The 20,519-nt window shown below is 40.8% G+C and overlaps 1 protein-coding gene across 1 annotated transcript in view; it reads left to right on the forward strand.

Moving 5' to 3' along the window:
• Positions 1–2,417, forward strand: part of LOC135091196 (solute carrier family 22 member 3-like) — a 101,603-nt gene extending 99,186 nt beyond the window's left edge. Inside the window, exon 13 of the mRNA XM_063988641.1 lies at positions 2,218–2,417. Within this exon, the coding sequence (XP_063844711.1) occupies positions 2,218–2,403 (186 nt within the window). The 3' untranslated portion in view covers positions 2,404–2,417. The remainder of the gene's footprint in view (positions 1–2,217) is intronic.
• Positions 2,418–20,519: the final 18,102 nt, after the last annotated feature.

Here is a 20,519-nt window from a genome sequence, read left to right on the forward strand (position 1 = left end):
CCCCACACATGGCAACACTCAGGTCGTCCGGGCACATATTTGAAGCTAGAAAATTGTTCCACTACTTCACGTACGTTTGTGTGAACTGTCTTCGGTGATGGGACGTGTGTGAGCGTGGTGTGACCAGGGCAGCTGCGGCTGTATTTACGGCCCTGGTGTTTAAGCAAACTCGGCGAGGCACCTAGCTGAGTGGCTGCAAGTGAAACACTCTCTCCTGTGTCACACTGTAGAATATGGTCAGGCTTGCCACATCCCCGGCCTGACCAACGGACTGGTCCGTTGGTCAGGCTGGCCATCCCAGATGATTCTCTCCGCCCTTCGCTGGACCTCGTCAAGCAAAGCGAGATGCGAGAGGGCTGCACCGCCCCAGGCAAAACAAGAGTACTCCAGCAAGGAGCGGACTTGGGCCTTGTGCAGCACTTGGCAGCCCCTGCTATCAAGGAGTCAGGAGATCCTCCTGAGGGAGGCTAATTTTCCTGCCGCTGTCCTAGCGAGCTGCGCCCTGAAACTGTGCGCCCTAAAGGTCAGCTTACTGTCATAAGTGACCCTCAGGATCTTCATTTCTCGTGAGGCGCTGTGCAGAGATGTCCTCCAGGACATTCCCACCGCAGACAGTATGGAGACTGGGTTTGCCGCCTCAGACCTGCTTGTGCACAGGGATGACGAGGCTGGCCTTCCATAATCGTGGCACAGTGTTGTGCAGCAAGATAGCCTTGGATATCCTGGTGAGAGGCCGAACCAGCCCTTCAGAATATCGCTGCAGAATACGGGAGTTCATTCCGTCAGGTCCTACAGCTTTCGTCTCCTCTAGTGCAGAGAGGGCAGCTCGCACTTCTACTTCGTTCGTTGTGAACGAAGCCAGCCTGACCCCTGCCAGCACAAAGAGTAAGGAAAGAGACCTGGAGGGGTCAGGGACGATAATTTTTGAGAGAAATTTCGGACTACCAGGTTCACCTTCTCCTGAGTTGAAGTGGCTGTGCTGCCGTCCTCCCTCAGGAGGGGAGGAATGGTGGGCTTGTCCACCTCCCCTTGGCTGTCCTTGACAAGGCCCCACCACTGCTTGGAGCCGACTTGGCCGCCCCTCAGTTTCCTTTTCTTATTTTCCTTCCATTGGTCTTGGGCCTAGACCTGGGTGTGTTCTATGCTAGGTGCTGCTACCCTGTGATGCTCCCTGTTACTCCTTATAGGGTGGCGCGGAGGAAGGAACGAAGGTACACACACTAATATATACCTAGATAAAAAAAAAAAATAAATAAATAAATAAATAAATAAATAAAATAATAATAATAATAATAATAATAATAATAATAATAATAATAATAATAATAATAATGATAATAATAATAATAAAGAAAAATAACAGTAATGGATAATGTTTAAATCACTAACATTAAATCAGTAGCCCTACATTATGATTAAATTAGATTAGATGCAAATTATGTTTTATAACTTCACAACATGCTCTTAGCCTTCCAGAAGTTGTTCTGAAATACCAGTTGGTAAGTAAATGAATAAACAGGTATGGTAGACTGCAATAAAGACTGGGTTGCTCTCCAAGGAACACTAACAATAAATCTACCGCCCTACGTATCGCTCTTACTAGCATTTGCTTCGTGACTTTTGACGTACCCAAGAGTTCAGCGATCCCCATCACTGACCTCTGACTTTACATAAAAATAAATAAATGAATAAACTACCTAGATCTTGGACGTCCGGATATGCCTGAGGGGCGTGTTCTACGAGAGAGAGAGAGAGAGAGAGAGAGAGAGAGAGAGAGAGAGAGAGAGAGAGAGAGAGAGAGAGAGAGAGAGAGAGAGAGAGAGAGAGAGAGAGAGAGAGAGAGAGAGAGAGAGAGAGAGAGAGAGAGAGAGAGAGAGAAATGCATGGATAATCTGACTTGACCTAAACGCCAACTTAACAAACCTCTCATTGAGAAGCAATTTTATAACTTGAAAATAAAGCCTTATTAATATCAAAATGAGTGATGTACTACCAAAAGTTATATTTAATCGTTTGAAAAACACTAATATATATATAATATATATATATATATATATATATATATATATATATATATATATATATATATATATATATATATATATATATATATATATATATATATATTCTTTATAATATTTAATTGAAAAAATGTTGATTTTTTTTTAAATTAATTAATTATTTGTTTTTATTCCTTTTCACTACTTCATTACACAGGTACAGACTGTCTGGTGGGGAGCAGCAATGGTTATGATGATTTCAGGAATCAGTGTGGCTGTCATCATGTGCTTGCTGCCAGAGACTAACAACGTTGCATTGCCTGACACCCTGCAAGATCTAAAAGAGTTGATGAATAAAAAAAAAAAGCAAACACGACTGATAACTACATCTAATCAAGTCTGATTTCCTTTTATGCATTTTTTGTGCATATTCCTCTTACATAACCACCTACATTTTCATTTTTTTTCTTCGCAGTGTTTTCCCTTTCTCTTTCTTTGTAAAAAGTATATACTTCTTGCACTATCAAAATTGCAAGTATGTGCATAAGTCACTCACCCTGCATTATCTAATTTAATAAACACGACAAAATCTAAGAAACAAAATCAGAGAAAAATTTCTTTTATATATATATATATATATATATATATATATATATATATATATATATATATATATATATATATATATATATATATATATATATATATATATATATATATATATATATATATATATATATATATATATATATATATATATATATATATATATATATGACTGAGCATAGAGAAAAGAAGCCCTAACCTATACAATGTAAGCAAGTATATGAATACCTGAATAACTGACTGAATAACCAACGCTGATCTGGCAGAAAAAAAAAAAAAACAATCTGACCATACATTTAGAAACGGGGGCCAAATGTAAGACAAACTTATGTAGATGACATAATAAATTCGTCCATCGATGCCGTCTTTCTTTCTTTCTTATTTTTTTAGACCATGAAACTTTTATTATTATTATCATTATTATTATTATTATTATTATTATTATTATTATTATTATCATTATTATCATTTTTATTATTTACTTAGTTTTTTATTTTTATTTATTTATTTTTTTTTTAAGTAAGAGGGCCACTAGCCAAGACCAATCAAAATTTGAAAGAAAAGGCCCACTTGAGTACTAGTATCCAAGGTGAAGTCAAATGGGACAGTATTGCGCAGCGAAGCCGCTGGAGGAGGGGAGGGATGCATTTAGCAAGATCATTAAAGCAGCTAGCGCGAAAATAGCGGTAGAAAATAAAAGATGCAACATTGCTGCGATGAGAGATAGGCTGAAGACAGTCAGTTAGAAGAAAGGAGATGATAAGACGAAATGCTATTGAGTTCCACCCTGTCTGAAAGAGTGCTATGCGTGGAACTTCCCCATATATGAGGAAAGTACTCCATACATGGACAAATAAAAACCCTGCACAGTATTAGCAGCATGGGGGAAGATGAAAAAAAAAAAATAGCAGAGACGACTCAGAACACCTAACATTATATAAGCTGTTTTAGCTAGAGATGAGATGTGACATCCCCAGTTTAGATTATTAGTAAAGGGCAGACCGAGGATGTGCAAAGTAGAAGAGGTGGATAATTGAGTGTCATTGAAGAACAAGGAAGAGTTATCCGGAAGGTTGCATGGAGATGATAGATGGAGTTTTTGAGGCATTGGAAAATATTAGGTTTATTTTGCTGTCACGTCGTGGAGTATGGGGATAAGGGGGTTTCGGGGCCTGACGAACGTATCTGTGGGCAACGATGTCAGTCTTTGACGCCGAAATCTCGCGCCAGGTCTTACACAATTGCCACCGCACATCGCAGGAACTAGTCCTCCACCTAACTATAACACATAATATTGCAATATCCTTAATAGTTTATCACCCTTCCATATTCAGAAATTATTCTTGACCATTTTTGTTACTGGTCCCGCGTACTCCCGGATTCAAATTTTTGGATCTAAATATTAAGAAAGAAATTCTCTCAAAATACATAATATTATCAGTTCTGACATATTTTCCCTTAATCTAAAATATTTTGTGATTGGGTTATTTCATGTCACAGGCCCAGCAGAAACTGGGTATATAGTTATTTTACAGTTGCCTTGTAAACCAAGGAATATGACTCCGCCTGCCTTCCTCATCTCCATTTATTAACAGGTAATTTAATGATTTGTAGTTAACAATTTCATTTATTTTTTTTCTTGTTCTAAGGCTTTATTGATTGCAAAACTGTATGCAAGGCTTTATCTACGTTACCAAGAAATAAATTTTTATATTAAAGACATCTTTTATACCATAAATAAATAAATAAATAAATAAATATATATATATATATATATATATATATATATATATATATATATATATATATATATATATATATATATATATATATATATATATATATATATATATATATATATATATATATATATATATACATTTCACGAGATTGTTATTATTTGTATGGTGTTCTCTTCAATTTTCCCTTCCTATTTGCTATTTTGTCCCATTGTATGGCTGTACCCTTGGGGTTTTGAAAAATCACAAGTACAAAATATACCCTAATCTAAACATATCATATGATATATATATATATATATATATATATATATATATATATATATATATATATATATATATATATATATATATATATATATATATATATATATATATATATATATATATATATATATATATATATAGTACAAAAGAAATAACTATATGAAAAATATCAAACATATCAGTTATAACACGTCAAAAAAACAGAAAATATAATTCAGTGCGGGTGGTGTGGTGTCTGATAATCCATTCTACTTACTCTCTTATCCTTTTTTTTTTTTACCTCTCACTTTCTCTTTTCTCTCTTTTTAATATTCTTCATTTTAGACCTCATCTGAGGTTCTTGTGTTCGGCCGGAACACGTCCCCCGAGATTCAGTAATCTGTCTCCCATCATCCCTCTCTTTATATTAAGTACAGCCCTCTCACTCGAGAAAGAACCGGCTCTCTCGGGATGGACATTTGGCTCTGTGAGATCCTTAACGTAACATCCCAAAAATACGATGATGAATAAATCCAGCCTTACACCCAAAAATAAATACAAATCAATCATCCATAAACAGGAAAAATACAGTTAACCAAATAGTCTTCTTCCACCGGGCAATCTCTCAGAATTTTGGCCTAGCGATCTACCCGTCCTGACGACGCAGTCACTCCTATACCTTCGAGATGTAATGTTTGGGACTTGGGGTCTTCCTCAGTAAAAGACAAGGATTGTTTTTTGTAATCGTGTTACGATCATTTCTTTTCCTTTCTTTTTTGCAATTTCTCGCTAACTTAATTAACTTAACATAAAGGTAATTTTAGAAGTGCAGGGAGCCCATGTAAGCTAAATAATTTTTTGGGGAGCAGCAGTGATAATTGGGTGGTAGATATTAATTCTAGATGTACATAGTATTAACTATGTACTGAGAGTAACTAATATTTAGCAAAACACAGTTACGACATCCATTTTTTAATGATAATGAGCTAAACATAAGGAAACTCTCTCTCTCTCTCTCTCTCTCTCTCTCTCTCTCTCTCTCTCTCTCTCTCTCTCTCTCTCTCTCTCTCTCTATATATATATATATATATATATATATATATTTTTTTTTTTTTTAATACTTTGAGGAGTTGAGTGAAGGTATAGTACAACACAAATGAATAATATCTGAGAGTGACTTTGTAATCGAGGCCAGACGATAGAAAATTCAGGACATTCAAGAACGAGGGCATGACAGCATGTTAAGTTATTCCTCACAGAGACACAACATCCAATTTTGGATTAATAATTAAGGACAGAGAAAGTAAGAGGGAACAGAGAAGGGGTTAATTGCAGTTGACTCAGATACCTGCGTTTCAGTAAAGAAAAGAAAATGTTAATAGAGGAGTGACGGTTCTCCACAAATTTAAAATTAGATCAAAGGTCGCGAATTAGGCCTAGGTCACGTTCAATTATAATATTGATGCTAATAATAATAATGGGAATAATAACAATAATAATAATAATAATAATAATAATAATAATAATAATAATAATAATAATAATAATAATAATTATGATATTCAAAATAATAATAAAATAATAATAATAATCAGGCAATAATCATATTATTTTTATTATTGTTATTATTATCAAAAATAATAATAATGATATTAATAATTATTATTATTCTTGTTATTACCATAATTTTAAGGAGCCTCGTCTCACTCGCGCACTGTGCTATACTGGTAGGTAAGCGCCCTTTCTTAGAAAATGGGGTTTATAAGGACGCGCCACATACTACCGAAAAAAAAAAAAAAAACATCTAGATTATTCTATACTGCAACCAGCTATGAAGAAAATGAAGATGTGAACCACATCTGTGCAAAAGGCAGGAATATGTACCGCTTTTTTTTTTTTTTTTTTTTTGCGCTCTCTTGGTTTTGTCGGTGTTTAGTTCAATCTTCTGCTTTCTTCTAGGATCGTTCGTGAGTTACTTTTTTTGCCTCCATGGAGGTGCTTCTTTCTGGGTACGCTCTTTCTTATCCTTACTTTTTTTTTTTTTTTATGGGAAGGGGGAGTAATGATGTTTACCACATTAGCCAGTTGGCAGTTGACTGGTAGGGGGAGCCCGGCTGCACTGTTTTCCTCTCACCATTTTCTCCCTCAGGTCTCAAAGGACCTGTGAAATAAAGGCCTTAAGTGATAAAATACAGAAAAAAAAAGTTAAGTTTCTTCGTCTTTCTGTCAATTGCTTTCCTTAGCTTTCCTAAGATCTTGCTGCGAGGGACAGGTGTGCGTTTTTAGTGTGGAGGGACAGCGTTTCCGTCTACTCTTTCCGAACGTGTTTTTTTTTTCACAGCTGCAGTTTCGTTTTGCCAAAGCTGTGGTGCTGTGCTTTGTTTAAGGTCTGAGTTGGAGTTAAATGTTACTTCATCATTTCTTCTAATTTCCCCATGTCACTCCCCTCAGTTTCTCTTTTGAGAGAGTCATGGAATGGAGTCCTTCTCTGCCTGCTGTGCCCGAAGATGACGTGGCTCCTCCTTGACTCCTTTTCCTTGGCTCTCTTTTGGTCAGCAGAGTTTTCCCACGACTCTCACTGTGGACGTCGTGTTCTTCTAGTGGTTGCCTTGACGCCTCTGGGGTGAACTCAGGATTTCCCTTAGGGGGTTAAGGCAGCCCATAGGGGACCGGATAGAGCCCTTAAGTGACCGGGCCTACCCCATAAGGGATCAGGTCTATTACTTGGGAGGATTATGCCGAGCGCTTAAGAAGTTGTGTATACTTCCTAGGGGGTGCTGGAGAGACCTTTATCCTTCCTCCTCCACATAAAGGATTGGGCGAACTCCTTTTCCTTACAGGGATAGAGGCAGCTACCCCTTAAGCGGTAGAGGATAGGAGTACCACCGCATAAGTAAGGTTACCCCATAAGGGTATCCTAAGGGATAGAGATGCCATTTAAGGGGTGTGGGTGCCCCTTAGGTGACTTTTCGCAGCTGTTTAATATTTTACTCTTCGTTAGTAGTGTTCAGGGCGCTCACTCTGGCCAGGCTGACGATGACCTGTGGTTGCCCACCTCCCTCATAGTTACATAGCTACAGGTTTTCCTGAAGCTGACTCTGACCCTTGAGGATAACTCTTAGGCGTTACCTTGTTGTGTTGTTACTTAACTCTCCATCATCCTCGCTTTCATTGGTGTTTTATTAGTTTGCAAGCCAGGAGGCTTCTACGTTGGAAGAGGACAAGATATCTTGCTTCCAGGAAGAATGCTAGAATGCTGGGTTCTCTTTAGACGGACAGAAACATTGTACAATCCACGCTACTCGTGTTCAGGGAGGCAATTAGAACGTAGAACTATGGCACCTGCTCTTCGAAGGAGGAGGCTATTCGTTGTGCCTCCAGCCCCTGATGAGGCCCATCAACGTACCCTACTAATGCAGAACTGGTCCTCAGCTCGAAAGGCCTGCACTAGGTCAAATATCTACGGGACTTAGCACGACAAATAGATGACAGCGGCTTTACATCTCGCCCACAGAGGTAGTCTTCCTTCTTGTCTTCAAAAGGACCTACCTCCCAGGCCTCTATTTCTTCCTCTACTGCTCCTGGTATGCAGTTTATCTGTCCCAAACCACTCCTGGGCGTTCCTCTAGGCATTCGGCTTCTGGACATTCGTCTCACCATGTCCTGGTCACACTTGCCAGCCTGCCTTCTCCCTAGACGACGCAACGGACTACTTCTTCGGAAGATTTCATGGACTTCTTCCAGGAGTTTAAGGACTTTGTGCACAGTGAAGCAGGATAGGAAAAGAAGAGATCCTCGTCGATCTCTTTTATCTGTTTCTTCGTAGACTGGCACTCGAGGATCTGGTATTTCCCCTCATTCGGAGTCTCTTCTTTGACCACCTCAGCCAATGGGGTTGGTTTTCCAGAATCAGCCCCCTCCTGCTTGTCCTCCTGTCAGTCCTTAGCTTGCTCAATGTGTAACAATTGGCTTGGTCTTCGACTGGGTTGATGTCCCTTCCTCATAGCCTGTCATATACTGCAAAGGCAAACCTCGTGATGCAGACGAAACCTGGGTCCAGCCACGATTAAGGCAAGATGAGGTTTTCAAGTACCGTTGGGTCCCCCTTACTAAGAGGGACTCGCTCCTCATTTTCAATCGTCTCTACTAATCTTGTATTGGATGATATGAACACGCTATCGGCGGCTCCTTTTTTTTACTTCTCGTCTACTCCTCGTCTTCTGCAGTTGTTGCTACGGTGCCCATCGACAAGAAGATGGTCACAATGCATGGTCAGAGATTTGTTAATTAAAAGAAACTTAATTTGGACCCCAAGATCTTGTGGTACAATGCCGTGGCACGAGTGGATTCTCGCTCTTCACCCTTTCTTCTCCAACACTGATTCTCTGGACCCAAGGATTCCTGCCTTTATTCTTGCATTTTTCTCCCTCCTCTTCTTATTCATTGGCATAGAATGTTAATGTAATTTACAATGTCGAAGGTGCGTGATGACACGCAAGGCAATGGCGTACTTACCCGGGGTCCTCAAGATGAAATGCTTGTCAGCTTGTTCCATTCTTGGAGATGAGTCTTCGACGACCGACTGGGTTGAGAAGTGATGGCGAAGTGACGCTTATCCGTCAGCATTTAACTCATATTGACCCCATTCCCCCATCCCCTCTTTTCCCATCTAGCTTATTACTGCTTTCAGATGTTATAACAACTCGCTCAGCTGCCAGCCGGATAAAAGGTAGGCATACAATGTGGCATTTTACGAAATATTACGTAAGCCATACGAGTAATTTTTTTTGTCATAATATAGATATTGATGCTTTTTGAAGGTGGCGTGAATAATACGCATTGCACTTTTTGATGTATACCAACTCAGTAGAAGGCAAAAGAACATGCAATAAATGCCACACACAGGGGAGTTCAACCCCTGAAGTCAATAATTTAATGTGCTAATTTTCATATGTGGATAAGTTTGCATAAAATGATGTAAGACTGCGGGATTGTATTTGGGATGAAAGTTATAGCTATCGTAATAGCCTATGGTCTGACTTTGAAAATTAAGATAAACAGTAATCCACTGACCCATGGTCTTCGACCCACTCAATGTATTTAGAATGAAAACGCATGGCTTCGCCTGTTTTCTGGCAAGATCTATTAGGTCTGTCACACGACGTTGGTCATGACAGCCTAAAAAATAAACTCGATCGCCCAAGATGCCTGCTAGACCGGCTTGTATTTCACATGCATTCATAACGGCTTATGCGCGTACAATGCAGCGAACGTGACGATAATGATCAATTTCTATGACGCCAGTAGTATCGGCGAAAAACATGATGACGCGGTTGTGATTACGTCAATTAGAAAAAGACAGATTAATTCTTAGATTTCCTGATTTATCCAGAGGGATGGCATTGTGCACGTCCTCCGTCACAAAGTTAAAGAAGCTTGTCCAATCCTAGTGATTCAAGATTCGTGTAAAATAATTTCGATGTGTGATGCGGGAAAGAGCTACGAACGAAAAGAGCTACGAAAATATATACCATTCTTATCAATTACGCCTTGTAAGCTGTCCATATCAACTATTGCCATGGTCAAATTTTGAAGTATGATTTGCGCGAAAGGTAATTCGGCAATCAAAAACGTTTGATTGGCGCCTAACACATACGTCTTATTGAGTGTCCTATTGAAAGAGTATTGCATTGGATTTAGAGTCAAGGAGATATTTAACGATTCTAAGGCGAGGTGACGTGACGAGGTCAACCCATAACTTAGCCATCTCGAGCTTAAATTTGAAACTGCTGGCGTCCTGGTGTGAATTAAGAATCCATGTTTTGTTAGCCAATTCTAATCGAATTCTCACATCGACAGAGTCAAGTAGGTAAGCGTCCAGACTTGATATATCCGAAAACAAAGGCGCAGTCATCGAAAGGCCGTGCGTTCGACAATCATTTATCATTTGTTTCTCGTCTTTATTCCCACCCGTGAAACAGTCTTCATCAAATTTATTGATTATGCCTTTTGATCCATCATAATCGCGGTGGTAGAAGGCGACGCGACCGATAGAATAGATTTTATCCTGAGGGATTGTTGTAATCATTTTAATGAAGGCGTGATAGCTAAACAAAGAGGATTACTCCACAAGCTGTTCGCGGAAGATTTGTATTATTCAAGCCATTACTACAGACGACATGATCGTCCTCATCTAGTGGCGAGTCATCCGCCTTCGCCACACTAACTCACAATTCTAGAGACAGCGTTGATAGATCCAAAAATTGTCCTGGATTGCCAGGCAATGTAAGGGTCGTTAATCCTCGCATGATTATTAGCATTAGCGTCTAAATTAACGGGTAATACGTCCAACTTTCGCCTTTCAATGTAAGGGTCGTTAATTCCCACATGATTATTAGCATTAGCGTCTAAATTAACGGGTAATACATCCAACTTTCGCCTCGCAGCGACTGACGATTCGATGGTATGCAGGCGATTCACCCGCAGGGAATTCTCAGTCACAGCCGTCAGCTCAAGAAGGTGGAGGTCGCTCCCCCCTGTACATCCGGTCTGTAATGAGTCATCTTCGCGACTTAGCTAAATATTGAAGATATCTGCTTTTTAGCAAGTCTTTCTTTTCAGTTGCCTGGTTGGCTGTTTTCTCTTTTTTTTGTTCTGACTCCAACTTTCCTCTTTTTCATTACTCGTCCACCTCAAACTATCCTTTCGCCCACACCATTCACGGCGCGACGCCTCTATTTCTTAATGATTCGCGAAGTCGTTTCTCTTCTAAAACATCTGATAATAAACCTTTTCCCATTTGGAGCGCTTCGGGTACCACAGTGCGCATGAGAAAGGGAATTGCTCTTTTAGCAAAGCCGCTCAACACGGAAAATAGACCGCCACCTCTTCTTGAATGAGGTGGAATAAAAACCCGGATGTCGTCTAACCCTTTGCCTTTGCTTTGCGTAAAAAGCAAGTCATATTCCTCTCGAGTGGGAGGTGTGAACGCTCTCGTCATGATGACCACCACGTCACGAATAAGACACCGAGCATAATCACCGGCTATTTATTTATGTCTGATATGCAGTAAGAATGTAATTGATTTACCCCTCTCAAAGTGAATGGCCCGGCCAACTTGATCCGCGAGTTGAATCGCAATCGAATCGATAATAGTTTTACTGAGCGGTTTATATGGTCTGATAAAAATCTTTACTGCCAGCGGATTCCGTGCTAATGACTTCTAATAAGTTGACATGCTGACCGCCATATATCGTCGGTGACACAGAGTCCACGTAAAATAGTGCGAAATATATTCCCCCATCAATTCGAGGCGGGAAAGGGGCGGGAATAAAGGTCGAGTCGTTTTCGGCGTATGAACTGTATAAATTATACTTGGCGTGATAATCAAACCCCAAGACTTGAGCCATCCTTAATCCAAATTTCGCAGTCAAATAGCAGAAATGGCCATTGTTGTCGCATTGCAGGGCATTCCGAAGGATGCGTTCCACCCTTCGCGTTTTTTCATTATAGTTAAAAAACTGATCACCCTCAAAATACCGATCATAGTCTTCATATTGCTTTTTAATTCTTCGGCCAATTCGATATTAATGATGTCAACCATATACTTAGTATCGCCCACCTCCATGCTCGTTCGAGGTGTGTATGTATGGAGTTTATACATGCGTGTTTCATCGACGTGAGCTATGGCCCAAATCTCAATCCTGCAAGCATAATCACCCGCCACTAGACCCAAGAACTGTTTTGGATAAAAGCAGCTTATCAGACCTACTTCATATTCCTTATTTGGATCAAGATGGATGGGGGTGAGTGATTCTATTTTCAAAGCGATGGGGCTGGTTATGGGGGTGGATGTTGGTGTTGCCCAGACTCGTCAAATACAGATAATGCTCCACTCCCGCCATGATCAAAATAAATAATAACGGCCATCCCAGTTAAGGAATACATTTATACTCGTTTCGTCATACACATCAAATTTACTTTAAAATATCACGTGATATAGTTTATTCAGGCTTCCTCACCAGAATAGTTTCAACTCCAAAAGTTGAAGTCACATCGCCAACCCTTCCACCATAGGCAGGTAATTATTCGCCCATTCATCCTGGCAGCGATATCTGCACCCCATTCCTTCCGGGATGATAATCTGCTCCACTTCATTGTTCGCCATGGCTAGCAGGGCAATTCTGTCGCAATTACCAGTTGTGCCTTCTCATTACCCTCGACAGCCTTGCCCCAACCACACCAACCAACCACCACCGCCAATCAGTTTACTTTGTTGAGCCGTATTTCTGATGGCGTCGGCGGGGAGTTGTGCCAAACGAAGTAGCAGTGATAATAATGGATGCTTATTGGCTGAAAGTCTTTTCGCGTCTCCTTTTCCGTCGCCGAGTACTCGTATGAGATCAAACACACTTACTTCGATCATCCCATGAAATCCCAGGTTTACCCTTCAATAATTTTTCAAGACGCGCGCGTGACGGCGGAGCCGAGGTGGAGGCGGCGGTGGTGAGGGTGGCCAGCGGCGGAAGTGATTTTTTTTTCTTGACTTGTTTTGACGCGAATCGGTGCGGAGTTGCGACGTCGGCCGGTTTAAACTTACACCTCTTGGCAACTGAGACGGGAACTAAACAATATTCTTTCATCTCCGTAGTAAACTTGTTATTGCCGACACGGCCATCGGGAGTAACGCGGCCAATATGCTACCACCTCGTTTGGAGATGAGAATGGCTTTTTTTTCTTGTACATGGGCGTCTTCTTCAAGGCTACGGTGCGAATATCACTCTTGAATTTTTTCTGGCGCTTAATGATGGTATCGTCGTCCGTCAGGCGTTTCTTCAAAAATTTGGCGAATATTTCCGAGATGGAATTGACTTTGCGCTTATTCAAAACTCTGCAAGACCTACTTCTGCAATTTAGGGGAGACGTGAGAGAGGAAAACCAAATCCTTGTACCTTGTATCAATGTTTTTTCCTCATCCATATCTTACTAATTCCTCCGCATCTATCCAGCTGTCAAATTTATCTGGATATCCACGCCAGTGGACGAAATACTTTTTCTTACCTCGTTCGACCTTCGATCTTAATATTTCGACCTGGTAATGTGCCAGAAGAGAGGACTTGATTAATTCTTCCTTGTAGAATGCACCAGTCACTTCCTCACCCGCCAAATTCCTTATGTAATAAATAGGGATTTTATGTGAGTAATTCACATGACTTATCATAAAAAGCTCCTCGGTATTGTTGACTGTATAACCCTTATTGAATTTAAATTACGTTCGGGAAGCACGTCTAATTTATGACTAACGACTTTCTTTCTTCTTGGGTGATCTAAATATATTAGTTTAAATTGCCTCCTGACTTGTGGCAGGTCGCGGAGGCGGTGAACCTGGGCCGGTGTTTGGTTATCACCCAAACTGCGGTGTGGGATGTGATTGTACGTGTTTATTAGGATGGACAAGACATTAATATACGTCAGTGTATTGTTGAGCATGAGATATTTATATATTTTCGCCTTTATGGTTCGGATGACCCTTTCTGCTAAACTCGCCTTTGTTTCGCGCGAGTAATTGCAATACAAGGTAATACCTTTCAAAGTTAGATATTTTTTCACTGCTTGATTATAAGATTCGGATCCCTGAGCGGTAAAATGACGCGACACGCCTGTAAAACTTCCCGACTCTAATGTTTTTTTTTTTTTTTTCAGCGCTTGCAGGCTACAGCGACTGGATTTACTTGTCAAGTACCTTCAGAAAACGTCCAGGCAAAACATGGTGTATCGAACGCCTCCATTGTGCCTGTGCAGCTTCGTAAAATCTGCCAAGTCGCAAGTTAAAATGACGAACGGTTTAGGAGCGAAAATTTTTCGCCGCGGGAAACGTTTCAGAGTTGGCTTGTGAAGCGTATAAGTGCGGACGCTCTGCAGAAATGCCCTCAAATCGCTGTGTGTTAGATTCTTATCCCTTTTCTTTCCCTCTCTGTAGAGTGCTTACACACCTCCTAAAGCTGCAGAATTCGTTACATCCCGGTAAAGTTCGTCCAAAACGGCGTTCATAGCAGATAGACTTTCTCACAGGGCGGCTCATTCACAATAATCGTGCGTAGTTGAATTTCTTTGGGTGTGTTCAGGGATAAAATGCACAACAAATAACCGTGATCTCGTCTAAGCACGACATTTTTATAGATTTCCACAAAGTGTTTGGCGCGCTCCTTTCCATAAAGTTACCTGCCTAGACATTCGACTCAATAAATATCTGTTTTTCATAAGAATGTAATGCGAGGCATTTAACGTTATCGTTCTAGCATACTTTCCGGGTAAATGGACATTTTGCGCTATCATTATAACTGGCAAATTTTTATGTCTCTCTTTGGTAAAGGCCTCTGCTATCGTTTGAGAATTGCCAGCCGTGAGGAAATTATCATCTAATATCAAGAGAGTGTGCGCTTGTGGATCAGGATATGGATTGTCATCCATCACGGAATCAACAAATTTCTCATGCACTTCGACTTTATCTTGAAATGCAGAATTTTCTGCTGCAGCGAATGCGATGAGACACCACAAATAATAATTATGTTAAATCCATGCTGATATTTCTCTATAATCTTATTGCAGAGGTGTGTTTTGCAAGAATTGGTATAACCTGCGATAATTATGCGAGCAGGATATCTGAAGAGTTTCAGCATCTCTTCGTTAAATGTCTTGTCCATGTTAAGTTCAGAGGGGCACTAAACACACTACGATATGTTTACAGTATTTATTGCTTAACCTTTATTTACATAGTCATGTAGGTAACAGCATAACTAGCCTACCAGCTGCATCCTCATCCCTGCTCTCTGATTATGACGTGGATCTCTCCCGACTCACGCCTCTTCCTCAACCTCCTCTTCCTTCTCCTTAGCCTAAGTACAAATGTTCTTACATTACCTCCTCCTCCTCTTCTTCTTCCTCCTCCTCCTCCTCCTCCTCCTCCTTAACCCACGTGGACAGTACAAATGTTCTTACATTACATGAACAATCCCTCTCATCCTCCTCCTTAACCCACGTGGTCAGTACAAATGTTCTTACATTACATGTACAACAACGCTAGCAGCTACAACCTCTCTATCCTCTAGTTATGATGTGAATAATGTCATGGAAAGTCCCGATCACGTCACAACCCACTCATTAACCCATCCTCCCTCTCCTCCTTCTTGTCCTCCCCTTCATTAGTCTACGTAGTCAGTACAAATGTTCTTATATTATATGAACAGCACCAAGGTACACCTCGGGCGTGAAGACCTGAATGAGGCCAAACACTGAATAATGCAGGATGAATGGGACTCAAAATTTCATTCCCACCTCGCACGCCTCTAGGATATGCAACATAATCTCCTATGCCACTGCACGCGGCATGCAAGCAATAGTTGATGAAAAAATTCTATACTCTTGAAGTGATAAAACCAGATCCTTCAGTCTCGCATGTAAGGCTTTCCAAACGACCGTTCAGCTGATGGATCCATAAATCAACAAGATCAGGCAGATCAGAACTCCCTGTATTCAGTAAGTAAACCGAGTGGATCTCTGCTTACATTTTCGGGTATGTCATATTGATGTCTGGTGAAGCTTCTCATAAAATTTTCCCTCGAATCAATTAAGCGCATGACCCTAAATGGATGACTGCTAGGTTGAAATATTATATAGGGCGTAAGAGAAGTATATATAAAAGATTAAGGGCAGGTGAAGAAGTTTTAAGGTCACAATATAATGAACTAGTTAGAACAGTCAGGAAAGCTAAGGGCAATTATGAATTAAAGGTAGCCAGCCAGGAGAAGACGGACCGCAAGGGATTTATTTTATCAGGTATACAGGACGAAGAATAAGGATACTATAGGTCCATTAAAGGCGGCAGATGGGGAGCTGGTTAGTTCTGGGGAGGAGATTAGTAAACTTCTGAATGAGTATTTTTTAACTGTCTTCACTCAGGAAAACATGCAGGATATGCCAGATAGTGAACAGGTGTTTAGAACAGATGAAAATGAGAAGCTGACAGATATTTCCATAATTAGGGAGATAGTGGAACAGGAGATAGATAGGCTAAAAAAGTTTAAAACACCAGGACCAGATGAAATAATATCCCAGAGTACTTAAGGAATGCAAAGAGATTATTAGTGAGCCGTTAGTTTCTGTCTTTAGGAAATCACTTGAGTCGGGTGAGGTACCAGTAATGTGGAGGCAGTCTAATGTAGTACCCATCTTTAAGAAAGGAGATAAAAGTTTAGCGTCTAACTATAGGCCTGTCAGCTTAACTTCAGTTGTAAGTAAAATATTGGAGTCAATAATAGTGAGGAACATTAGGGAACATTTAGACAAACATAACTTGATAAATCAGTCACAGCATGGCTTCACCTGACAAACTTGCTTCTTGCCTTGCCTTGCAAACAAAGTTTGCTTCAAACTTAACAAGTTTGTCAGGCTTCTTGCCTGACAAACTTGTTAAGTTTTTACAGTAAAGTGTACGAGGCAGTAGATAATGGTTATGATATCTTATATCTGGACTTTAGTAAAGCATTTGACAAGGTACCCCATCAAAGGATCCTGAGAAAGGTTAGGGCACACGGGATAGATGGGAAGGTGTTAGGCTGGATAGGGTCATGGCTTAGCGACAGGCGACAAAGAGTTGTCGAAAATCGAGTCGGGTTATGTAATTACTGAGATGCCACAGGGATCAGTATTAGGACCATTGTTATTTCTAAAATATATCAATGACTTGGATAGTGGAAGTAGTAGTGACGTTAGTAAATTTACGGGTAGATTAATTAGGTCAGAAGAGGATGCCATCGCCTTGCAGAAAGATTTAGATAGGGTGAATAAATGGACGAACAGATGGCAAATGCAATTTAATATCAATAAATGCAAAGTACTTAGCGTAGGTAGAGGAAACCCACACAGTAGGTACACATTAAACAACCAAACTCTGGTAAGTACTGGTTTTTTTTTTTTATGTAGGAAGGACACTGACCAAGGGCAACAAAAATCCAATAAAAAAAAAAAAAGGGTCCAAAGCGGTAGTCAAAAATTGAAGGATAAGTGTCTTGAAACCTCCCTCTTGAAGGAGTTCAAGTCATAGGGAGGTGGAAATACGGAAGCAGGCAGGGAGTTCCAGAGTTTACCAGAGAAAGGGATGAATGATTGAGAATACTGGTTAACTCTTGCGTTAGAGAGGTGGACAGAATAGGGGTGAGAGAAAGAAGAGTCTTGTGCAGCGAGGCCGCGGGAGGAGGGGAGACATGCAGTTAGCAAGATCAGAAGAGCAATTAGCATGAAAATAGCGGTAGAAGACAGCTACAGATGCAACATTGCGGCGATGAGAGAGAGGTTGAAGAAAGTCAGTTAGAGGAGAGGAGTTGATGAGACGAAAAGCTTTTGATTCCACCCTTTCTAGAAGAGCAGTATGAGTGGAACCCCCCCCAGACATGTGAAGCATACTCCATACATGGACGGATAAGGCCCTTGTACAGAGTTAGCAGCTGGGGGTTGAGAAAAACTGGCGGAGACGTCTCAGAACACCTAACTTCATAGAAGCTGTTTTAGCTAGAGATGAGATGTGAAGTTTCCAGTTCAGATTATAAGTAAAGGACAGACCGAGGATGTTCAATGTAGAAGAGGGGGACAGTTGAGTGTCATTGAAGAAGAGGGGATAGCTGTCTGGAAGGTTGTGTCGAGTTGATAGATGGAGGAATTGAGTTTTTGAGGCATTGAACAATACCAAGTTTGCTCTGCCCCAATCAGAAATTTTAGAAAGATCAGAAATCAAGCATTCTGTGGCTTCCCTGCTTGCTATGTTTACCTCCTGAAGGGTTGGACGTCTATGAAAAGACGTGGAAAAGTGCAGGGTGGTATCAACCCGGGTAGGAGTGGATAGGGCAAGATGTTTGGTTTAGATCATTAATGAATAATAAGAAGAGAGTGGGTGACAGGACAGAACCCTGAGGAACACCACTGTTAATAGATTTAGAAGAACAGTGACCGTCTACCACAGCATCAATAGAACGGTCAGAAAGGAAACTTTACATGAAGTTACAGAGGGAAAGATAGAAACCATACGAGGGTAGTTTGGAAATCAAAGCTTTGTGCCAAACTCTATCAAAAGCTTTTGATATGTCCAAGGAAACCGCAAAAATCCCTAAAAGAGGATGACCAAGACTCAGTAAGGAAAGCCAGAAGATCACCAGTAGAGCGGCCTTGACGGAACCCATACTGGCGATCTGATAGAAGGTTGTGAAGTGATAGATGTTTAAGAATCTTCCTGTTGAGGATAGATTCAAAAACTTTAAATAGGCAGGAAATTAAAGCAATAGGACAGTGTTTGAGGGATTAGAACGGTCACCCTTCTTAGGAACAGGTTGAATGTAGGCAAACTTCTAACAAGAAGCAAAGGTAGATGTTGACAGACAGAGCTGAAAGAGTTTGACTAGGCAAGGTGCAAGCACGAAGGCACAGTTTCGGAGAACAATAGGAGGGACCCCTTCAGGTCCATAAGCCTTCCGAGGGTTTAGGCCAGCAAGGGCATGACAAACATCATTGCGAAGAATTTTAATAGGTAGGGTAGCATGAAGTAGTCAGAGGGTGGAGGAGAGGGAGGAACGAGCCCAGAATCGTCCAAGGTAGATTTTGGGCAAAGGTTTGAGCGAAGAGTTCAGCTTTAGAAATAGATGTGATAGCAGTGGTGCCATCTGCTTGAAATAAAGGAGGGAAAGAAGAAGCAAAGTTATTGGAGATATTTTTGGCTAGATGCCAGAAGTCACGAGGGGAGTTAGATCTTGAAAGGCTTTGATACTTTCTGTTAATGAAAGAGTTTTTGGCTAGTTGGAGAACTGACTTGTCATGGTTCCTGGTAGAAATATAAAGTGCATGAGATTCTGGTGATGGAAGGGTTAAATACCTTTTGTGGGCCACCTCTCTATCATGTATAGCACGAGAACAAGCTGTGTTAAACCAAGGTTTGGAAGGTTTAGGTCGAGAAAAAGAGTGAGGAATGTACGTCTCCATGCCAGACATTATCACCTCTGTTATGCGCTCAGCACACAAAAGCATGGAAGCAGTATTCATTCCCAGGATAATCAGCAAAATACCTCTTCAGGTCCGTCCCCCCAACTAGCAGAGGCAAAACGCCAGAGGCACCTTCGCTTAGGGGGATCCTGAGGAGGGATTGGAGCGATAGGACAATATACAGACATGAGATTGTGATCGGAGGAGCCTAACGGAGAAGAAAGGGTGACAGCATAAACAGAAGGACTAGAGGTCAGGAAAAGGTCAAGAATGTTGGGTGTATCTTCAAGACGGTCAGGAATACGAGTAGGGTGTTGCACCAATTCCTCTAGGTCGTGGAGGATAGCAAAGTTGTAGGCTAGTTCACCAGGATGGTTAGTAAAGGGAGATGAAAGTCAAAGCTGGTGGTGAACATTGAAGTCTCCAAGAATGAAGATCTCTGCAAAAGGGAAGAGAGTCAGAATGTGCTCCACTTTGGAAGTTAAGTAGTCAAAGAATTTCTTATAGTCAGAGGAGTTAGGTGAGAGGTATACAGCACAGATAAATTTGCTTTAAGAGTGACTCTGTAGTCGTAGCCAGATGGTGGAAAACTCGGAAGATTCAGGATAGTGGGCACAAGAGCAGGTTAAGTCATTGCGCACATAAACGCAACATCCAGCTTTGGATTGAAAATGAGGATAGAGAAAGTAGGAGGAAACAGAAAAGGGGCTACTGTCAGTTGCCTCAGACACCTGAGTTTCAGTGAGGAAAAGAAGATGAAATTTAAAAGATGAGAGGTGATGTTCTACAGATTGAAAATTTGATTTTTGACCACGAATGTTGCAGAAGTTAATGAAGAAAAAGTTGAGGGGGGGTGTCAAGACACTTAGGGTCGTCGACAGAAAGGCAGTCTGACCTGGAGACA

The sequence above is a fragment of the Scylla paramamosain genome, chromosome 37 (genome assembly GCF_035594125.1).
Source record: "Scylla paramamosain isolate STU-SP2022 chromosome 37, ASM3559412v1, whole genome shotgun sequence".
In the NCBI taxonomy this organism is placed as follows: Eukaryota; Metazoa; Arthropoda; class Malacostraca; order Decapoda; family Portunidae; genus Scylla; species Scylla paramamosain.